Source organism: Diachasma alloeum, unplaced genomic scaffold (assembly GCF_001412515.2).
Source record: "Diachasma alloeum isolate Michigan unplaced genomic scaffold, Dall2.0 Dall_scaffold_00648, whole genome shotgun sequence".
NCBI lineage: Eukaryota > Metazoa > Arthropoda > Insecta > Hymenoptera > Braconidae > Diachasma > Diachasma alloeum.
This window is the reverse complement of record NW_021680780.1, coordinates 1-18,909: the sequence shown is the minus strand read 5'-3', so window position 1 is coordinate 18,909 and position 18,909 is coordinate 1. Positions and strand designations below refer to the sequence as shown.

The window sequence follows — 18,909 nt, the reverse complement described above, 5'->3', positions numbered from 1 at the left end:
CAACATTTGCAGTATCTTTTACAGTTTCAATTATCAAAGTTGTCAATTGAATTGTGAGAAAAATTTGAAAAAAATCATGAATATTCAGCGTCATTCAAATTACATTTTGCACAGTATTATTTTTTTTTAATTCGTTGTGTATAAATAATGAAGTGAAATTGTGTAAACTTTCGGAAACCGTATTTTTTTAGGCATGAAATCAATTTCTGGTAAATTTCTGAGTATCAATAAATTTCTTGATTCCCAACAAATGATTTTTATGGTGGAAAGTTATTTTTTTACTCTCAATTTTAAAAAATTGTAATTCTTAAGGTCAGCTGGGGCTCAAATGAAAGCTCTGATGCTTGACTACAAAAGTAGAAAACCATTTCACTGGAAAAAAAATGGCCAAAATACTTGGATATCCTCAAAGCTTTCATTGAAGCTTAATTTGATTAAATGATGTTATTATTTAAACTATTAAAATATAAATGTAATTCTTCGTTATGAATCACATAACATTGAAGACTTTATTCCCATAGTTTCCACCATTTCCAAAATCTGCATTAAATAATAGAATAATAATAAAAATCATTCTATGAGCAATGATGCAATAATTGGGCTAATTTAAAATTCTTTCACACGCGTGGAACGTTTTTGTTCCAAACACGTATTACTTAGTCTTGCGTCACCAACTCCATGTAAATTTCATGACTGTTGAATATTTTATCTAATTCACAAGCATGTAACGCGTAAATGCGCGAAATTCATCAGGTTCCTTGAAATGAGTCGACATAAAACTGTTTCATTTTTTTTTCATGTGCAATTCAACTCCGTACAGAACATCCCCTGTGGAAATTACCTATTTTGTATGATATAAAATTCTGCGAGATTGAATACATAAAACCCACGGATGTTAATCCGAAAATGTGTGTCAGCACCCTCTTTGAGATCGCATTCGCAGGCGAAATTCACAAAAGACACACACTAAACATGCCTCGTGCAATTTTTGCATTCAAAGAAGACTCACATAACAAAATACTGTAAAACATCAACAGCAATAATAAGTAGAATAGTTTGTTGAAAAATGGATCCCCTCCATCTCCAATATCACCAATACTACAGTGTAAATATAAAAATAACAAATTTTTTGCTTGAAAATTAATGAAACGAAAAACTCATGAATTCTAATCGTTACTTGAGCCACGCGGGCCCTGATCTATCACCTCATTCACTTGTGAGGAACTTCCTTTTCTTCATTCAAATTTCAAATGTATTGAATTTCATACATTCATAAATGCATTCTAAAAATGAATGATACATATGAGCGAATTCGCCAATTCTGTATATGAAAAATTACGTCAAATTTTTTTTTTTTCTACATTTTATTGAGAAGTATAGTCCAAAAGAAGAAAAATGAGCGCAACCGGAGCCCTCTAACGCAATAATTGGCGGAGATATTGAAGACTGAATTTTGTTCTTTCTAAAAAAAAATTCTCTCGCATTTTTCAAAGGGATCCGATCAATATCTGTATTTGTTGAAAAATAAGGGAAGTGTTATGAATCAATTCTCTGGAAAAGTGGACAATTTTTTTTATTTATTCAGAAAATACTGGAATCCTGTAGAAAACTGCATAATTTTTCTCGAATGAAAAAAACAGACACTTTCCTAGGATTTCCTAGGAAACCACATTTTCACAGTTCTCTATAATTTAGAAAGTGCTGTCCAGGTCAAGAAATGAAGGAGAATTTCATTCATGTCATTCGTGAAAAGAGGAAAATGGGAGGAATTAAAATTAATGGAACAACGTCAACATCTTGAACATCTCGATGTGAAAGAACTTTACAAAACTTTCATCTTTTGTAGATAGAATAGGATTCTCAGTGATATTGATGATGGAATGAATCTCTTCTTTCCCTGTTTCGTATGGAAATAATGAAGACAAAAAATAGAAACCAAAACTAGAGAAAATAAAACGGGCGACAATCTGATAAACTCAAATGCAATAAAGACAATATTTCCCCTCGATAAATTAATCCAATTATCTGGCAAGCCAAGTCAACGGCTTACCATTAAGATTTTCCTTGATATAGGAAGCTATTTCGTAAATATTTCTCGTTTTAATCGTTGATACCAGTCGGTCCCTTAAGCTGTACGCTTTAGTCGGCGTTTTATTGGAAGTTGTTTTCGGTGCTATTCATGAAAATAAAGAAAATAATAACAGAAACATAAACCAACGAAATAATAAACTCAAAATTTCAACACAATATCAACACTAAAAACGCAGAGGACGGTGATAAAATATGGAACGAATTGTGCAATTAGAAAGCACCACATTGCTGATAATAAACTACGAACGAATGAGTACGAGTGGAAAACAACTGTTGTGCTGGTAAATATCACTCTTCAGTGCTACTCTAACATAAATAACATATTCCTCTCTTGAATTTGCATAATTGACGTACAGTCAAGCCGCTTCCGTAGCACGCACCAAGCTAGCGCTGCGTTTCCGAAATGCATACAACATTGCGATTAGTTACATCTTTACTCTCTTCTTTCGAATTGACGATCATTTTTGGCTGAACATGTTTATGGCTGTTAATTATTTGTTATTGGGGGCTGATTAAAACTGATCATTCACTCAGGAATATTTTTATTCGTACAACAGGGAAAAATAAACTAAAATGGAAATTATAGATTTTTTAATTTTTAAACTTTCATTTCATAAATAATTGGAATAAATTTTTATTTTCACGTTCAACGAATTTTAGTGAACTACTTCCTACAAATAATCTAAGAGAATAAGTTGCAAAAAGAATGGAAATCTGTCAATTTTGTTATCTCGTCGTCATTACCGAGATGGTTAAATAATTAGAATAAAGACGAATGTTGGAGTCGAAAATAATAAAAATATGCCTTTGATATTTTGTTTGTTTTTCGTTTGCTCTCAAACGAAAAAAATTATTCCTTTCCTGAACGAATCAGCGATTGTCGATGAATTGTTTAAATTAGTTTCTGGAGAATAATTTGGGCACTCACCAGGCGATAAAAAGTGCGGATCAATGGACTTGGCCGAGTCGTTGCACTCCTCCAGCTCCTGGTACATCGACAAATGCGTCCAGAGTGCACTCTTCCCCTGTTTGTTCTGCAGCCCATGACTCCAAACCCTCTCGAGTAAATCACAGAGACTAGCGACGAGTGTATTCTCCTCAACATCTACGAGAGATTCAGTTCCATGGCCGAGTGCTACTGCCTCTGACCCCATCTTCTCCACCAGCATTCTCTTTGTTTTCGACTTGCAGTCCTGCATTGATCGAGGATTCAGTGATTATTTAACACTGACTGAGAGAAAAAATCTTTTTCATGTTTAAGTTGAAAATTACCAAGAGAATGAAAACTAGTGCGAAATATTTGAAAAATGTCCTGTTTAGTTGTCTCATACAACGAATTTTTTAATAAAATAATAATGATAATATGATTGCAATCTTATATTCTCATAATCTTATAATCTTCATTGTTATTTTATTCACCAGAGCGATTATTCAGGTTTCAGACTTTAAAATTCAAATTTAAATTCATTTCTTTCTGCTAATTTTCAACTTACGAACAACAACAATAATTAAAATAATTGTTAATTTGCATTATTCTCTTCATTTGGCAAAATTTCGAATGGAGTTGATGACCCGAATGAAAATAAACAACGAATCCTGCCAGGGTGACGAGCAGTCGGTGCCTGTTGTTCACCCCATTGATAAAATTCGGCGGATGCATTTACCTTGAGCAATTTTTCGACAAATGTCCAATTTGCTTGGGCAATCAGTGCTGGACTCATGTCTGCCGACAATTTCGTCTGCGGTCTTGGGGATTGGGTCTCCTGATGGGGGGCCGTGGGCGGTTTGCCATTCGTCTCGATCGATTTCATCTTGTATTTCCACTGCGTTTGACCTTTCCTACTGCTGTTAACACAAAATGAATTTCAATTTTCGAGAGACAATTGTGATTGCAGAGATATCCGGGCTATATTGCTCCGAAATGAATTTCTCGTCTAAAATTTCTCTGAGAGAATTTTTTCTTTTATCAATTTCGGCCCGAGAATTTGAAATTCATTCATTTCAATCCGTTCATTCAATTCGAAATTTCAATTTCTTCCTAATTTTGCCAAAGTATGAGCTACTACGTATTACGTATTTAGATATTATTCCAGATTTATCACGTGCATGATGATGATTTTTGAGAATGGCCGGGCGTCATCATAGAGAAAAAAGAGAAATTCTCTTCTAAGAACTTTTCGGGCGGAAAAATTCTGGGAGAGAAATTTTAAGCGAGAATTGTTTCCAGACGAATATAGCCCTAAACCCATAGCAGATGATTCACAGAGGATTTAACAGGATTATTAAAGCTTACCGGAGTATACTGTAATCGGAAGCAATGATTGAATTGATAAAATGAGTTAATGAGTTAGTTAAACATCTTTAGGTGAGGATTAAATAATATCAGTGGTTGTTACCTCTGTGCAGGCTCCTTATTGAGGGCCGTTGCGTCCAGCAATGGAAAACTTCTGAAATACGCAGCTCTGTGGGGTACAATTTCAGTTGGAGGAGTCGCCTCGAAATCCACGTTATTCAATTTATGCTCCAGCAGCCTTTGAGTCTCTCCCACTGTCGTCGTCACTTCGTAGGTTGTTGTCCTCAGAATTCCTTCGCCTCCTTTTTTCCTACAATGCGAAGTCATAAAGTTGAATTGGGGGAAGATATAAATCAGTAGCGAAACGGTAAAACTAGATGAGGGAAGTTGATTTTGAGTTGGGGTTTCGGTGAATGCCTTAGGATCTGGAGGGAATTGATGTGTTTCCACGTAGATTTTTATGGAAATTTTATCTCTTGGTGATGTCTGAGTACAATCTACTTTTAGATCATTCAAATTCGATAGGATTTCCTTCAAAAGTCCCATTTTTTAAAGGATATTCAAGTACTTTGGCTGTTTTTTCTCCTTTTGTAGTCGAACATCAGAGCTTTTTTTAGGCCCCATTTGACCCTAAGTTTCCGGAAATTTTACAGTGACTTTATTATTTTATTACTTAAACCGATACTATGCCTAAAAAAAAAGTTTTGCGAAAGTTTAACCAATTTCAATTATTAATTTACAAACAACGAATGCTGAAAAAAAATATTAATTCTGTTAAATTCCTCACAAAATTTAATTGAAAAATTTGATGATTGAAAATTGTTGAATCTACGGCATGGTCTGTACAAAACTGTAAAATATACTTGGATATCCTCAAATGTACGACACATTTTGGTAATGATACGACGCACCGAGTCGATCCTTTCAAACCTTTTCATTCCTGATAAAGTAAAAATATTTCCCCCCTACCATCTTAATCCTGGCAGCATTCACCTATTCTTACTTCTATTTCTGCTACGCGTTAATATTCTACATCCCCCACAAACTCATAACTGATCCTGTGATGGTTCTCAGGGGATGCCATTCCCCCAAGACCCGAATAAAAACCTCCCGTCCCACATCATCTCCAAAGAGCAAAAAATCGCATGCATAATTCCTCCCAAAATAAACACTCACTTTATCTGCGAGATCCTCTGGTCAAAGACCTTGATATTGCAATCGAGTTCATTCCACGAGGCCATAACTTTATTATCCACAAGCGATGCAAACATCTGCGTCTCCAAGAACCTCGAGAGAAACGGCAGATGCTGGGCAGGTTGATCGGACAAGAATGTGGCCTTATCAAACACATGCATGCTGTCCCGATTATTCATCCACTCGTCCTTATCCTGACTAGGATGAATGACAAAGTGATCGTACCCAGAGAACAGATGCACAAACCGATTGAGAAAAATCTCCCTGACAGCATTATTGAATATCAGAGTCTCCCTGTACTCCTCCTGGGGACTCAACACCTTGTCCTTATCCTTCGCCATATTCTCCACCGAGTCAATATCATCAAGACTGATTCCCGTCTTCTTCACAATATCCACAATCCTCTGAAGTGCATCAGAATTCGGCCCAATCTCATCCCTATCCCAATCAAGCACATCATGCAGCGAATGTTTTCTCCTTGGCACATGGAAACCCGAGCCTGGTGGAAGTGTCAAACTGCTGGTCATAATGTCACCACTCAAATAATTAATGACCATACTCTCAGTCTTCTCATTGTGTGGTACTTTGTACTTATTCAACAGTGTCCTTATCTCCGCGAGAAACTGCATCTTCCTGGGAAAAACTGGCAACTCCTCCGGAAATTGGCTAGTTTGCTTATCAATATCAACGTAACAGAGATTGGCTTCGCTGGCTATTTTGAGGTGGCTTCCCTCGGTCTGCGCATGAAGGCCCATTATGAAAGGTACTGGTGCATCGAGAAAGTGGTGGAGGCTTACTGGTAGGATTGGCACGTAGACATGCTGCCAGGAGAAGGGAAAGAGTAGAGCTGTTATGCATTCAGCTACCACCATCAGTTTGTGGAAATCTGTGCTTCTCAGGAGGACCTGGTTCTCCAGGAGGACACAGGTGAACAGCTGAAGGACGCACTCAGGCCCCAGCCAGGTGAACATGTCCTTGATGGAGTAGTCGAGGAGGGGGAGATCTGTGCTGAGGTTTGGGTAGAGGAGAAAGAGCTCTAGGGGAGCTTTGGCTGGCTCGTCGTTTGGTACGAAGAACTTCAGGGATTTTCCTGGCAGGGGGACGGGCACGTTGTAGAGCAAGTTGTATACGTAGGATTCGAGGCTCAGGCCAGGGCCTGGGTGACGAGGGACACATTTGTAGAGATTCGTGAGGAAGGTTTTGGCTGCGTTCAGGTAGGGCTGCTGGCAGATCAGGGAGATTGATTTGGTTACGAGGAGTTTGTCTTTGGTCGAGTCGTAGTAGGCGAGGGCTGCTCCTGGCGAGTGAGCCGACAGTTTGAAGTGACGGGGGAGGGATCGCGTGTTGTGGGTTTCTTGGCCACGTCTTGGGGCGGGTGGGGTGCCGTTCTGACCGCTGCTGAGCTCGGTTATGAACATTGCTTGGAGGGTCTGCATGGCTGCGCAGATCTTACGGTTTCGGCACTCCTCGTAGAAGACCAGGCTGAAACCGTAGGTTCGCCTGCCGTCTTCTTTTGTGAGGACGAACGAGTGGAATGAGGGCTCCACTGAGTGCTTCTGGGTACGGAAGCGAAGACCGCTGGGGAGGCACAGCTGGAATTTCAAGGGTTTCCGTGAGTTTGGGGGCGATTGCTCGGGGATTTTATGGAAAGTGGAGGGGTTAGGAGAGATTGGTGAGAGATTTCGCTTCTTCAATTTTCGAATCTCGGGGTTTCATTCATTTTATTGTAGCGCAGACGAAGGCTTTAGGAACACTGTTAGAAATTTTTTTAATTCCAAGTCGCATTTGAATTTTCAATATTGGGGATTTTAGTTGAATTTCGAGATCAAATCGGTCAAGGAATTTCGTAGGCGCTTTGGACATTCGGCGGAACTGAATTTTTCATGTTAGGCGATGACTAATATTGAAATGAGCTTGAATTCTCAAACTCATGGTTCGAATTGAATACTATTGAATTGAAATTACTTATATTCCAGAAATCAACTGATTTTTTACTTGAAATTTCAGGGGTAATTTTCTGGGTTTGTTCTTGATTATTCAGAGTAAACTAGGAAATTGGAACGACTCAATTAAATGAATCAAAGTTAAAGTCAAATGGGTGAGGCAAAATGGATATTTTTTACTTCTTTGTAAATATTCATAACTCAACAATAAATTGATCAATTAATTTCAGTCTGGATTCATCACAAAGAGGGAGAATTGCACTTTACGATGAAAAATAATCCCGTTTCATCAGCATTCCAATGAATTATTAATATTTAAGAAAAATTCAAAAGGGTCCATATTTCCCCATTCTCTTCTGCACGTAATTTTCATTGATAATTTACCATACACACTGCATGCTCGTCGAATGGATTCCAGGGCACACTGTCCGGATAATGCCCAAGAACTTTGCTCTTGTAAGCCCTGTCCAACGGTGTACATTGCAGCGAATCTCCTGAAATAAAGGCGAGAATGAAAACTCGTTAATTAAGAACTATGGTTAAAGGTTAATCAGAATGTACTTTGCACGCACGAGTGGCAACACAGCGTCAACTTGACCGCATAGTAAACGGAAGCCTTTCCACAGCCCTCTCCGCACAATACGTACTTTGCATTTTATTTTAACTCCATTTAACTCCATGTGTTGCGATAAAACACAGACGTTATTCCAAGCTCAGGGACGAAAATAGAAACAATGTGACGTGTGGAGTACGGCGGAAGGGTCTTCCTAACGCTCGTTTCAATCATGTTGGGTCTGATTGGGAAACTCGAGTCCAATCTCCGAATGAGAAATTGGGTTCCGCTGGACGAGATTAAGCAATTCCTGTTAATATATTTTTCTTTCGTGTCTTCGGCGTTTTGATTCTCCTTCCGTGTGGGAATTTTGAGAATGGAAGGATTTACTTGGTTGACTATTTGTGTATTTTTCCTCATGAATGGTTAATGTTACCAATATTGGTTTATTTTTTCCTCATGTGGTGATGAATGAGAAGGGAAAACTTCGGATTTTCGTTCGCAGTATCAGAAATTTTTGGAATTCAATTCATTGCCGCGAATTGAAAATAAATGGTTTACGGGATTTTTCATTCATCTTGGAAATTCAACAAATTTATAATTCGAAAACTCATTGCGACATTTGTACTTCATATTCAGTTGAATTTTCAAAATTTCTAATAATTTTTGTCATCATGTGGATCTGAAAATTCATTGAAGATTTCTGGGAAAATATCTGGGGATTTTATTTGAGATAGTCGTTGTTAAAAATTTCAATATTTTTTACATGAAATTTCATGGACAGTTGAGTGCTGATTTTCAGGAAAGAGGCATTTAATTCTTCTCAAGCGGGAATAAATTATAAAATTTCAAGTTCCACTGAAAATGGAATGACATACCAAATTTTTTAGCACGAGAACTTCTCAACTCACTTAAATTTTCCTTGAAAACATGAATATTTCGTATCAAATTTCCCTGCATTTTTCCTGATTTCAACCAATTTTCAACAACAAATGACCTGAAATTGACCGTTTGCATTAATAAAAATGTTTGAATAGAGGAATTAAAAGAAATTGAGCATGCGTGTTCTCCCTGAAAGAGTGACCTCATGTTGAAGTCCACCAATAATCAACTAGTCATTTCCCCGCCTCGACCCCCCTCTTTTTCATTATCGTTTTGGTTTGGCACCGTAACGAGTGCACAAACATTGGTACATTGAAGGTGAAACGAGCTGTACAGACGCGTGTGCAGACACAGTGGCGCTTCTTCCTCCTCGAGGGGGCAAAATTGCGTGTTCAACGATTGTCAGAGTGGTTAATTGACCGTGGACAATTGCAAACGCAATTTCTCAGTTAGAGTCCGAGCACACGGAGAACAAAAAAAAATAGGATGTATAATGCTTAAGAAGACAAAGGCTTGGCCACTGCGAGGGACTTAGCATTGAGGAGTTATTGAACAATGACAATGATTGATTAGGAGCAAATCTATTTGCTTGAAGGTTTACGCTCTCAGCTCTACTCTACTCCACCCGAATAAAATCCGAAGGATTAGACGAAAGGGCTCTCTTAGAATATTTCTTTCACGAGATCGAATCCGCGCGCCTATCACTACGATTGATTTTATATGATTCATCACGTCATTATTGTAAGTTAATTTAAATCAATATGTTTTTTCACGCTGATGATGAAGCTGCAGAAGATTTAGGCGAATCTAGGAGTGTACAAATGTTTTTAAGTAATATACAAACTCTTTCGCACCTAAAAAACATTGTACATATGATTATTTGACTCTCCTACACTAAAAAATTCCCTAAATTGAATTCTCCGCTAACGAATATTCTGCTAGTTTCAGCTTCATTTCGAAATGATGAAAACTTCTTTTGAAAATCCATGAATTTCTCATTATCGAAAAGGAATGGAAATTTCTGTTGAGAATCAGTCGGAGATACGTCGAAATCCATGAAAACTTCAATTGAGGATCAACAACTGTTCTGTTGGAAATGATATTGGTATCGAAGATCAGAACGTAATTCAATGTTATCGATGGAAAACCATGAATATCTGGATACTAAATACTACGAACCCGTTCTTTTATACAGAAACATAAATGGAATAGAATAGAATTTATTTCTCTTGATGTTACAACGGGTATTTTTTCTTTGTTTTACATCTCCACGAGTCTTTTCTCCTTTTATGTATCTCTTTAGTCATACTTTGCATTACAGACATAAATATATATACTATTTACTCAAAGATATAACTCTTTGTAGACATAATTTTTGATTTCGGCTCAAAAAAATTTTTGTTTGGCTCGTTTGTTTGACGTTTTTTTCGTTATTGTCTTGGGATCATTACCAACATCATCAACCAAATCAATAGCATCATCATCATGCATGCGATTTCTCTTTCAGACATTCCGGAATAAACGTGTAACATCTCCTATGTATATAAGATGCGGATGCGGGAAAAGAGTGATTTGAACTCCGTAAACACCAGCGTATTTTACGTTCTTACGAGTGAGTATACGAGCAGAGGCGCGTTTGAAGCTGCGAGTTATCAGGGCGCTCTTTGTGCCCCTGAGAAGAGGTCACGAGATACATTCAGAAGCTAAAAATATACGTCAGTTTAAAGCGCAGAAAAGCCATCCATGAAAAAGCCCCAGCCAGGGGAAGTTTATCTACTTCGTGAAACAATAATTCGTCGGTAGCGTGAGAATACTATTGATTTGGTCAATGCACGCACTGGGAGACGAGGATTTTGACCCAAGTCTGCAATGGGCCATTGAACGGCGGCATGTTAGGCGGTAGTACACATGTCTGAGACGATTTAAATTGTGTGGTTAGAGGGATGTATTTGTAAGAGGCGAGGAGCAAGTTTATTGAAGGTAGTCTGGTGGGAGCGATCGATCTGTTGGGAAAATTGAATGATGTGACGTGGAAGTGTCGCTGATAACAGAGGGATTTTCGTGGGAGTAATGGGGTTTTTGTAATAAGACCAATTTCATAATTTTTGGCGGAGGAATATTCAACAAGTCTAGTGACAATTAATATTTGTATGGTTTTTTTACTTGAAGTGTGGGAATTTTCTACTAGAATTATTTGTGCATTTAGCAGAATTAGAATTATTGCATTAATGCATTACATTGTAATTTTGCAAATAATAATTTCATTTTTATTTGAGCCCCATTTGACCCTAAGTTTCCGGACATTTTACAATGATTTTATTATTTAAACTTTGCAGGTGTGAATTTAAATTTCGATACTGAACCGTTAAAAAACATTTTAAAAATCTGAAAAAAATTAGCAAGACACCTTATGGAGAAAGATTGATGAAATAATTAAAAATTGCAATTGTTCACCATAAAAATCATTTGTTCGAAATCGTAACAAATTTATTCATATTCATAATCCTACCAGAAATCAATTTCATCTCTAAAAAAATAAAATTTAAACATTTTCAATTATTTATTCATAAACAACGAATGTAAAAAAATAATTCTGTGCGAAACGTAATAAATGGAAACAGGTGAGTCTTGATATCCCCGAAATCAATTTACTTATTCCACATCACCACTTCGCCAGTGCGAATGAAAGAAGGATCTCCCACTCAAAATTAAAACTAAAATCCCCTCCAACTCTGGCCGATCCTCTTCATCGGAAACTCCCTCGACTGCACATTCAAATTCATTCAAACAGCTGAGGTGAATCGTCTCGACTTTTTTTTTCACCAGGGGATTTCAACTTTTTCCGTTCTCTCTGATGTAGAAACGATTACGCGTGAATCCCTCAGTGACTCACACGGACATGGGGTTCCCATAGCCCCTCCCCTCGGCCACCCTCTCAACCCCCTTTGTCGTCGGGTTTCCTGAAGCAATACACGAATGAAAGTAACCCTCGAGTGCGCGTTACACACTCAGAGGCCGCACAATAGAATTCACAGATGCAATTCATTTGTGTATCAGTGGGGAAAACCAAATTTTGGTAATATACCAATGAAACGAATGAAAACGATCTGCGTGACATTTTTTTTTATCGTCGGAAATAAAGTTGGGGTCGATTTTCTTCAATTCAAAACTGTTCTGAGATCGAGCCACTTGACTTATTGTTCCGAGAGAGATGTTTGATTCGGTGAAATGTATCGTTTGAGTGGAAAAAACACAATATTCATTAATTAAATGAGACCCAATGATTACGGAATCTCATTTGTTCGAAAACTGAACGATTCACAACCTGAGAAATGGCGTATTTAAATCAAAAGAACGATTTATTTGATCGAAATAAAGGATTACTACATGTCAATAAATTTACATTTCGAATAAAGATTAGTAAAGTCTTCATTTGCATCAAATAAACGATTTGTTAATATTTTAAAAAAATATTCACTTAATTTAATTATCCATGTGAATGAAAACACAAATGAAAATCAAGTTTAAGTTTGAACGCGCTATTTCGATAAGTCCACTTATTTGGCAAATAGAACATTTCTCTGGGTGCCCTTTGAAATGAAAAATCTTAGACAGACATTTTTTATCTATTCAGAACAAAACACACAAGACTAGCAAGAGCAACTCGATCGCATTCCGGAACTTATATTAACTATATCATGAGGTCTTACCACGAGCCCCGATCACAAAGAACAAAGCACGAAGTGGAAGAATCTACTGCAGATACTGCGCTCTTTATGAAGACTGTTTCTCTCTAATCAGTTGCTAATCAATTGCTCTCGAAGTGATATCACGTCTCAATAAAGTACAGATCAATGTCTGATTCATTCACCTTGCTTCCGATTCAAGCAGTAACTAATTCCCAATCGAAAATTCCCTACAACCTCAAATGTGCAGAAATCTTGAAGTCGTCACGAGAAACCACGACGAAATGGCAGAATTAGCGAGAGGCATCGAATATCTTTGCTGAATCATTCGTAAAACCTCAACTCTTCTTACAATTCTACGACATTGCGGTGAAATTTCGTTGGGTCACTTGAAAATATGAAAACTGACTCTGAATATTCCAGAAGAATGGAAAATTTCGTTCATCAAGAATATTATCATTGAATATTCCTCAGAAAATTCCCGACAGAATATTTTGTGCTGCTCTTTTTGTAATCATCGACTGTAGCCTCTCAAGCCCCTATAATTTTTCAAAATAAACAGATAACTCAAATGCCCAATTTTCTATACAACCAGGGACGATGGATCAAATTGACGTCAATTGGTGGCAATGGGGGAGAGTATCGTTGCTCGACATTTCATTGTATCTACGAAATTAATTTAGTGGACAAGGCAAGTCCTTCTCTCAATTTTACTGATGAGATAGTCCACTTCGAGCTCGGTATCACCGAATGGAGCAGTTTGGTGTTGCGTTTGTGATAAGTTTATCTTCACTCTAGGTGATACAATGGCCAGGGGTACAATATAGAGGGGACCGAACAGCTGCAGTTCGATCTGAGGAGAGGGGGATACCATCTTTGGGGACTCAAAAGTCCCCGGGACTCGTCTCGTGTCCTTTTATTTACTCTCCATTCAACTTTGCTTGAACTGGCGGGAACGCTGAATGAAAGACGCGGAATGCTTTCCTTGGGAAACTGAAGCCAAAATATTGTGCACTGGAAAGTGGGGTAAAATCGGCAATAACTCGAGATCGCCAGATTGAAATTGAACACTTTTCTCGTTTTCGAGGTATTTTTTTGAGCTTCAAAATGAGCTCTGATTCAGCCAAATCGTATCATTTACTCGGGAGATATCGAGGATTGGAGATGGTCCATTTCAATAAATATATTATAAAGTATTCAAAGTACTTTAGAAACTGAATACTCTGTATTGAGATTGGAGTGGAGCGGTGATGAGGGGAATGAGAGCTCTCGGGAGAAGAAACGAGGGAAAATGAGGGATCGGAGATGTAAGAGGACTCCTTTGAATATGTGTTCTGAGAAAAATCTGTGCAGCTGATCCTCACCAAGCGGGTGGCATTCTTTTTACACTCGAGGATCTTTTCACTTCCTGTGAAAGACATTGTTCCACGGGACGGAAGGATGTTTGGGTTTCAACAATGAAACATTCCGAGGATAACGAGACTCGAGGAATTTTCATGGTTTTTTATGCTCTAAAATGCAACAGTTTTAAAAAATGGCATCTCTGAAAAATAGGCGATATTCGAGTGTTTTATTTTAAATTTTGAAAATAATTGAATACATTTTTTTCATCCACTTGAAGAATTTCATAAAATTATTATTGACTGAATGAAACGTTACATGAAACCATAAAAACATTTAAAAAAATATTGGCAATTCGTTCAAACGATTCCAGAGAATAATAAATAAAAATAGTAATGGAAGTTGGATTCGCTGTCCGATCTGTTTTTAAATGGGATGTTAAATGAATATTGATTAGCGATCATTAAGTGGAAAATGATGAAATCTCTATATTATTAAGTTTCCCCCTAAAACACATAAGTAAATAAATGATGGGGATCATTCTCATGAAATAGATATTTATGATTGTTCATTCGCAAAAACAAAAATGAAATGTTGAAAATACATTCGAACAATTGAACAGAATTATCATTGACTGAAATAAACATGTGATAAAAACATTTCACAATTTATTACTTCAATTCGTTCAAACGATTCCCGAGAATAATAAATAAAAAAATAATAATGTAAGTTAAATTCGCTGTGTAATCTATTTTTAAATAGGCTATTAAACGAATATTGATTAGCAATCGTGACACAGAGAATTACAAAATCTCTGTTTCCATTAATTTCCCCCTGAAAACCCCGAATAAATAAAAACTTCCACGACAGCAATTGCGGATAAGATCTCACCACTGTGCATTGTGAAATCGAGAGCACTGGGGTCACATCACTCACAATAAATCCTCCGAATAGAAGTGAAAGGCTCCGAAAATCCACCAGGACCAGTAGGCTCCCAACAATCAAACCCAAGAATTCGTGAAAATAAATTTCAAGAAAATCATTCGACTCACCGAAATACTTGTCTGGCTCGAGTCCAGAGTCCTTGTCGAGTCCGCAGATGACAAAATAATCCGCGAATCTCGTTGGATGTTGATCAGGACCACCGCGGAGCAGCCCGAGGCTTCCGTTCATTTTATCAGATGAAAAAAAAAACTCAATAAAACTCCGCGAAACACATGAATATTCGCGATTCAAACAAAACAATTTCAAGTGTGACGCTCTGTCGATGACACACTTAGCCACATTTTTCAGTATTTTTTAATCTGTCATTTCACGTGTGGAGGAGTGAAACAACAGCTGATGGTGACTGATGTTGACTCAAACGGGGCATATCTCGTACTGCTGCAAATAATTGATCTTTACTGGTGGAGGCGCGCGAAGTTGGCTGCAGGGGGGACTGGGCACTCACACTGATGCACGCGCGTTCAATTTACTCCGAAAAATAGATCAATTGACCCCGGGGAAGAAGAAAATTAAAAACTCTCGGAATAAAAAAAAGTCCCATTGATTGATGGATTAAACTTCCACTCACTCGGGAGAATTTTTCGTCTGATTGGTATCAAACTAATAAATTCCGCTTGTTGACTTATTGACGAAGAGAAAGGGAAAGTGCGCAGACACTGCTCCATTTTTTCTTCCTTATCGACGCCGGGTTGTGAAATTGACTGAGAAGTCTCGGAGATTCGAACCCATTTGTATTTGTTGTACGCACGTGGTGGAGTTCTGGGTAAAGTTTGTTGTTCGAAAGGGTTGGACCGAGTGGAGTAAATCAGGGTTGTGGTTTGAGAGCAAAAGTGAGAGGGATTAATTCGGAAAATGCAGCACGACGATGTAAGTTTGATTTATTTGGGAGAGCGATGAGTGGAAATTCAGGGGATAACCTAGAATCTTGGTTTCAGGTTGTCTGGAGCATCATCAATAAATCGTTCTGCTCGTTCAAAGTCAAGTAAGTGGGTTTTTTTATTCTGAATGGAAGCATTGCAATCCTTCGATTTTCACATTCTCTAATTTTGAATAATTAAGTGGCTAAAGTAATTCTAAAAAATCTGAAATTTTGCCAGATTACAGGTCTTAATGAGGACTAACTCTGTGCAAAATTTCAGCCCGATCGATCTAATAGTTTTGGAGAACAAGTGATTCGTTTGCAGTGGACCAATTTCGTTTTTTTTGTTTTCAAAATATTCGTTTCGATGTTTTCTATCTAAATCAATCAAAATATACATACNTGATTCGTTTGCAGTGGACCAATTTCGTTTTTTTTGTTTTCAAAATATTCGTTTCGATGTTTTCTATCTAAATCAATCAAAATATACATACTCGTTCATACAAAGTTTTCAAGATATTCCCGTTTTTCTGTTGTTTCATAAAAAACTTTGGAAACACTCTAGCTTGTGCAAAAGTGGAGATATCAACTTGTTTTTATTTTGCTTGCAGCACCAAGGGCCAGAGGTTCTGCAGGAATGAGTACAACTTGACAGGATTGTGCAGTCGGGCGTCGTGCCCACTGGCCAACAGTCAGTATGCCACTGTCAGGGAGGAGAAGGGAATTATTTACTTGTTTATGAGAACAGCTGAAAGGTGAACAGCATTTTTTGTTACTGAGAATGGCTATTCCAGACCATTAATACTCCACATTTTTTTTACTCAAGTGAGGGACAAAGTTCAAGCCTAAACAGTCCATTTTGCCCCCTAGTCCCGTATTTACTTCATGTTGAGGAAGGTTGATCCAACAACTCGAGTTTATTATTCAGAAATGAAATTGACAATGTGCACTTCAAATTTTAATGACCTGTTTTATTTGCCTGGGCACTCCAGCTTTTTTCTCGACAACTGGATTTAGCATATCTTCTCACTTTTTCTATTTTCTATTTTCTGTTTTCTGAACATATGATTACTTGAGTCTTCCAGTAGGAATTATCAATTTAAAAAATAATGAAGAATGAATGAAGACGAAATTTGTTTATTTAATTGTGTTGAAGCTAATGCAACTAATTTATGTTAATTATTAGAAATGTTGGTTTCATTGGGGAATGTGGGGTAAAATGAACACTTCCGACATTTTTAAAAATAATTAGAATTCCTCTTTTCTACAATTACTGTAAACAAACGATTACAGTATATTAAAAAATAAGCATAGACATCATATTATGTTACTTGATAAGCGAAATAGAGGCTTCAAAAATCGTTACATTGGATTTTGAATATTATGGAAACATTTTCCCGTGACCATTTACATCTTCATTGCAGAATTCATGAGCCCAAGAACCAATGGGAGAAAGTTAAATTATCCAGGAACTTCGAGAAAGCCATTCACCAGATAAACGAGAACTTGCTGTACTGGCCGGGGTTCATCAAAGCGAAATGCAAGCAGAGATTTGTGAAGATCACTCAGTACCTCATTCGTACGAGAAAGCTGAAGCTCAGGCGTCAGAAGAAACTTGTTCCATTGCAGAGGAAGATCGAGAGGAGGGAGAGGAGGAGAGAGGAGAAGGCTCTCATTGCTGCCAAGCTCGATACTGCTATTGAGAAGCAGTTGATGGACAGATTGAAGCAAGGGATGGTAAGATCATCCCTTCAAGCTTTTTTATCAACGACGAATTGTCAAGACTAATTCGATTTCCCCATTTTTCCTGAAAAAACTCTTTGAGCCTGATTCATTCGAAAACTGGGCCGACGAGACACATGAAAGTCACTCAAAAAAGAAAAAAAAACAATTAAAATGAAAAAAAACTTTGAGGAATTTTCTCAGAGTGATTTGGAGTCTTTGAAATTAATTGTGCCAATATTTTTATTGATTCAATTGTTTTATGTTTTGCAGTACCAGGACATCTACAACTTCCCACAAAGAGTATTCGACAAGGCAGTGGAAACTGTCGAAGTCGAGGGCGAGAGTGAGCGAGAAAGTGAAGCTGAGGTAAACATAAATTAATAATAAATCAATTGTTAATTGGAAGATTTCACTCCATTCTGGAGTGGAGTCGTCAGAAGTGATGAGTGAAATAATTATTCATCATTCGATTGATTTATCTGATTGGAATTCAGGAGGAGAGTGAGCAGGAAATTGAGAAGGAAGTTGAAATGGAGTTGGAAGCAGATGAAAATGCCATTCAGAGGAATGGAGGGAGATTCGTGGAGGCTGCCAGTGACAGTGACGAAGACGATGATGATGATGATTATGAAGAAGAGGTAATTATTCTTTCAAAGAGTGAAAATTTATATGAATTTTAATTTTATTTGAATAAAATTTGAATTATGAATTGTAATATTTCAAAGTCATTATGATATTGAATAATTTCATCATCAGGGTGGAGAGAGTGATTCTGGGCAGAGAGAACGAGTCGACTTGTCTGATAGCTTCGAGAGTGACACTAGTGATATCGAGGTTTGTATTTCATCATTAATAAATGAATTTATTAAACACCATTAATTAATTATTAATAATTTATTGATTGACGTTTTCAGGATATCACACCCACAACGAGCAAATCAAAACCAAAATTGGTTAAAAGCAAAAAAGGAAAGTCCAAAAGACCTAAAGTCGAAATTGAATATGAAACTGAGGATGCACCTAGAGAAAGACTACGAGCTTAAGATTTGTTGTTATGTTAAAATGATAATTTTTTAGTGTAATAAAGATTTTTTCAAGCACAAAATAAAATCCCTACTATTTTACTGGAAACATCCAAGATATCACATTTTGGCCCCAGGTGAAATTTTTTATTTTATTTTTCACTTTTTCCACATACTTTTGAGTTTTGAATAGCCCGTCACTTGAATCATTGGAATCAATGTTAACCTGGCGAAAAAATTCGATTTTGCCGAAAGTCGATTTCCCCTGCGTTTTTTCACTTCCTACACCCTCCACAAGATAAATTAAATTATTAT

At 37.2% G+C, this 18,909-nt stretch overlaps 2 protein-coding genes across 5 annotated transcripts in view; one reads left to right on the top strand and one right to left on the bottom strand.

Moving 5' to 3' along the window:
* LOC107043945 (DENN domain-containing protein 5B) overlaps positions 1-15,351 on the bottom strand; it is a 21,205-nt gene extending 5,854 nt beyond the window's left edge. Inside the window, exons 1-8 of one of the 4 annotated variants that reach the window (XM_015265664.1) lie at positions 15,036-15,351; positions 7,906-8,015; positions 5,561-7,170; positions 4,488-4,694; positions 4,385-4,393; positions 3,756-3,936; positions 3,020-3,284; positions 2,446-2,481 (exon numbers count right to left, since the gene is read on the bottom strand). In XM_015265664.1, coding sequence (XP_015121150.1) covers positions 2,446-2,481; positions 3,020-3,284; positions 3,756-3,936; positions 4,385-4,393; positions 4,488-4,694; positions 5,561-7,170; positions 7,906-8,015; positions 15,036-15,156 — 2,539 coding nt within the window. In that variant the 5' untranslated portion in view covers positions 15,157-15,351. Of the gene's footprint in view, positions 1-2,050; positions 2,174-2,445; positions 2,482-3,019; positions 3,285-3,755; positions 3,937-4,384; positions 4,394-4,487; positions 4,695-5,560; positions 7,171-7,905; positions 8,016-15,035 lie in introns of all 4 variants that reach the window. The other 3 variants (XM_015265662.1, XM_015265665.1, XM_015265663.1) reach the window with 3 other exon arrangements.
* A 353-nt stretch (positions 15,352-15,704) lies between these two features.
* On the top strand, positions 15,705-18,667 carry LOC107043946 (protein MAK16 homolog). Its single transcript, XM_015265666.1, has 8 exons — positions 15,705-15,855; positions 15,924-15,970; positions 16,459-16,602; positions 17,272-17,584; positions 17,843-17,938; positions 18,067-18,210; positions 18,329-18,406; positions 18,487-18,667. Exons 1-8 carry the CDS (start codon positions 15,841-15,843, stop codon positions 18,613-18,615), a joined length of 966 nt encoding a protein of 321 aa, XP_015121152.1. The 5' UTR covers positions 15,705-15,840; the 3' UTR covers positions 18,616-18,667.
* Positions 18,668-18,909: the final 242 nt, after the last annotated feature.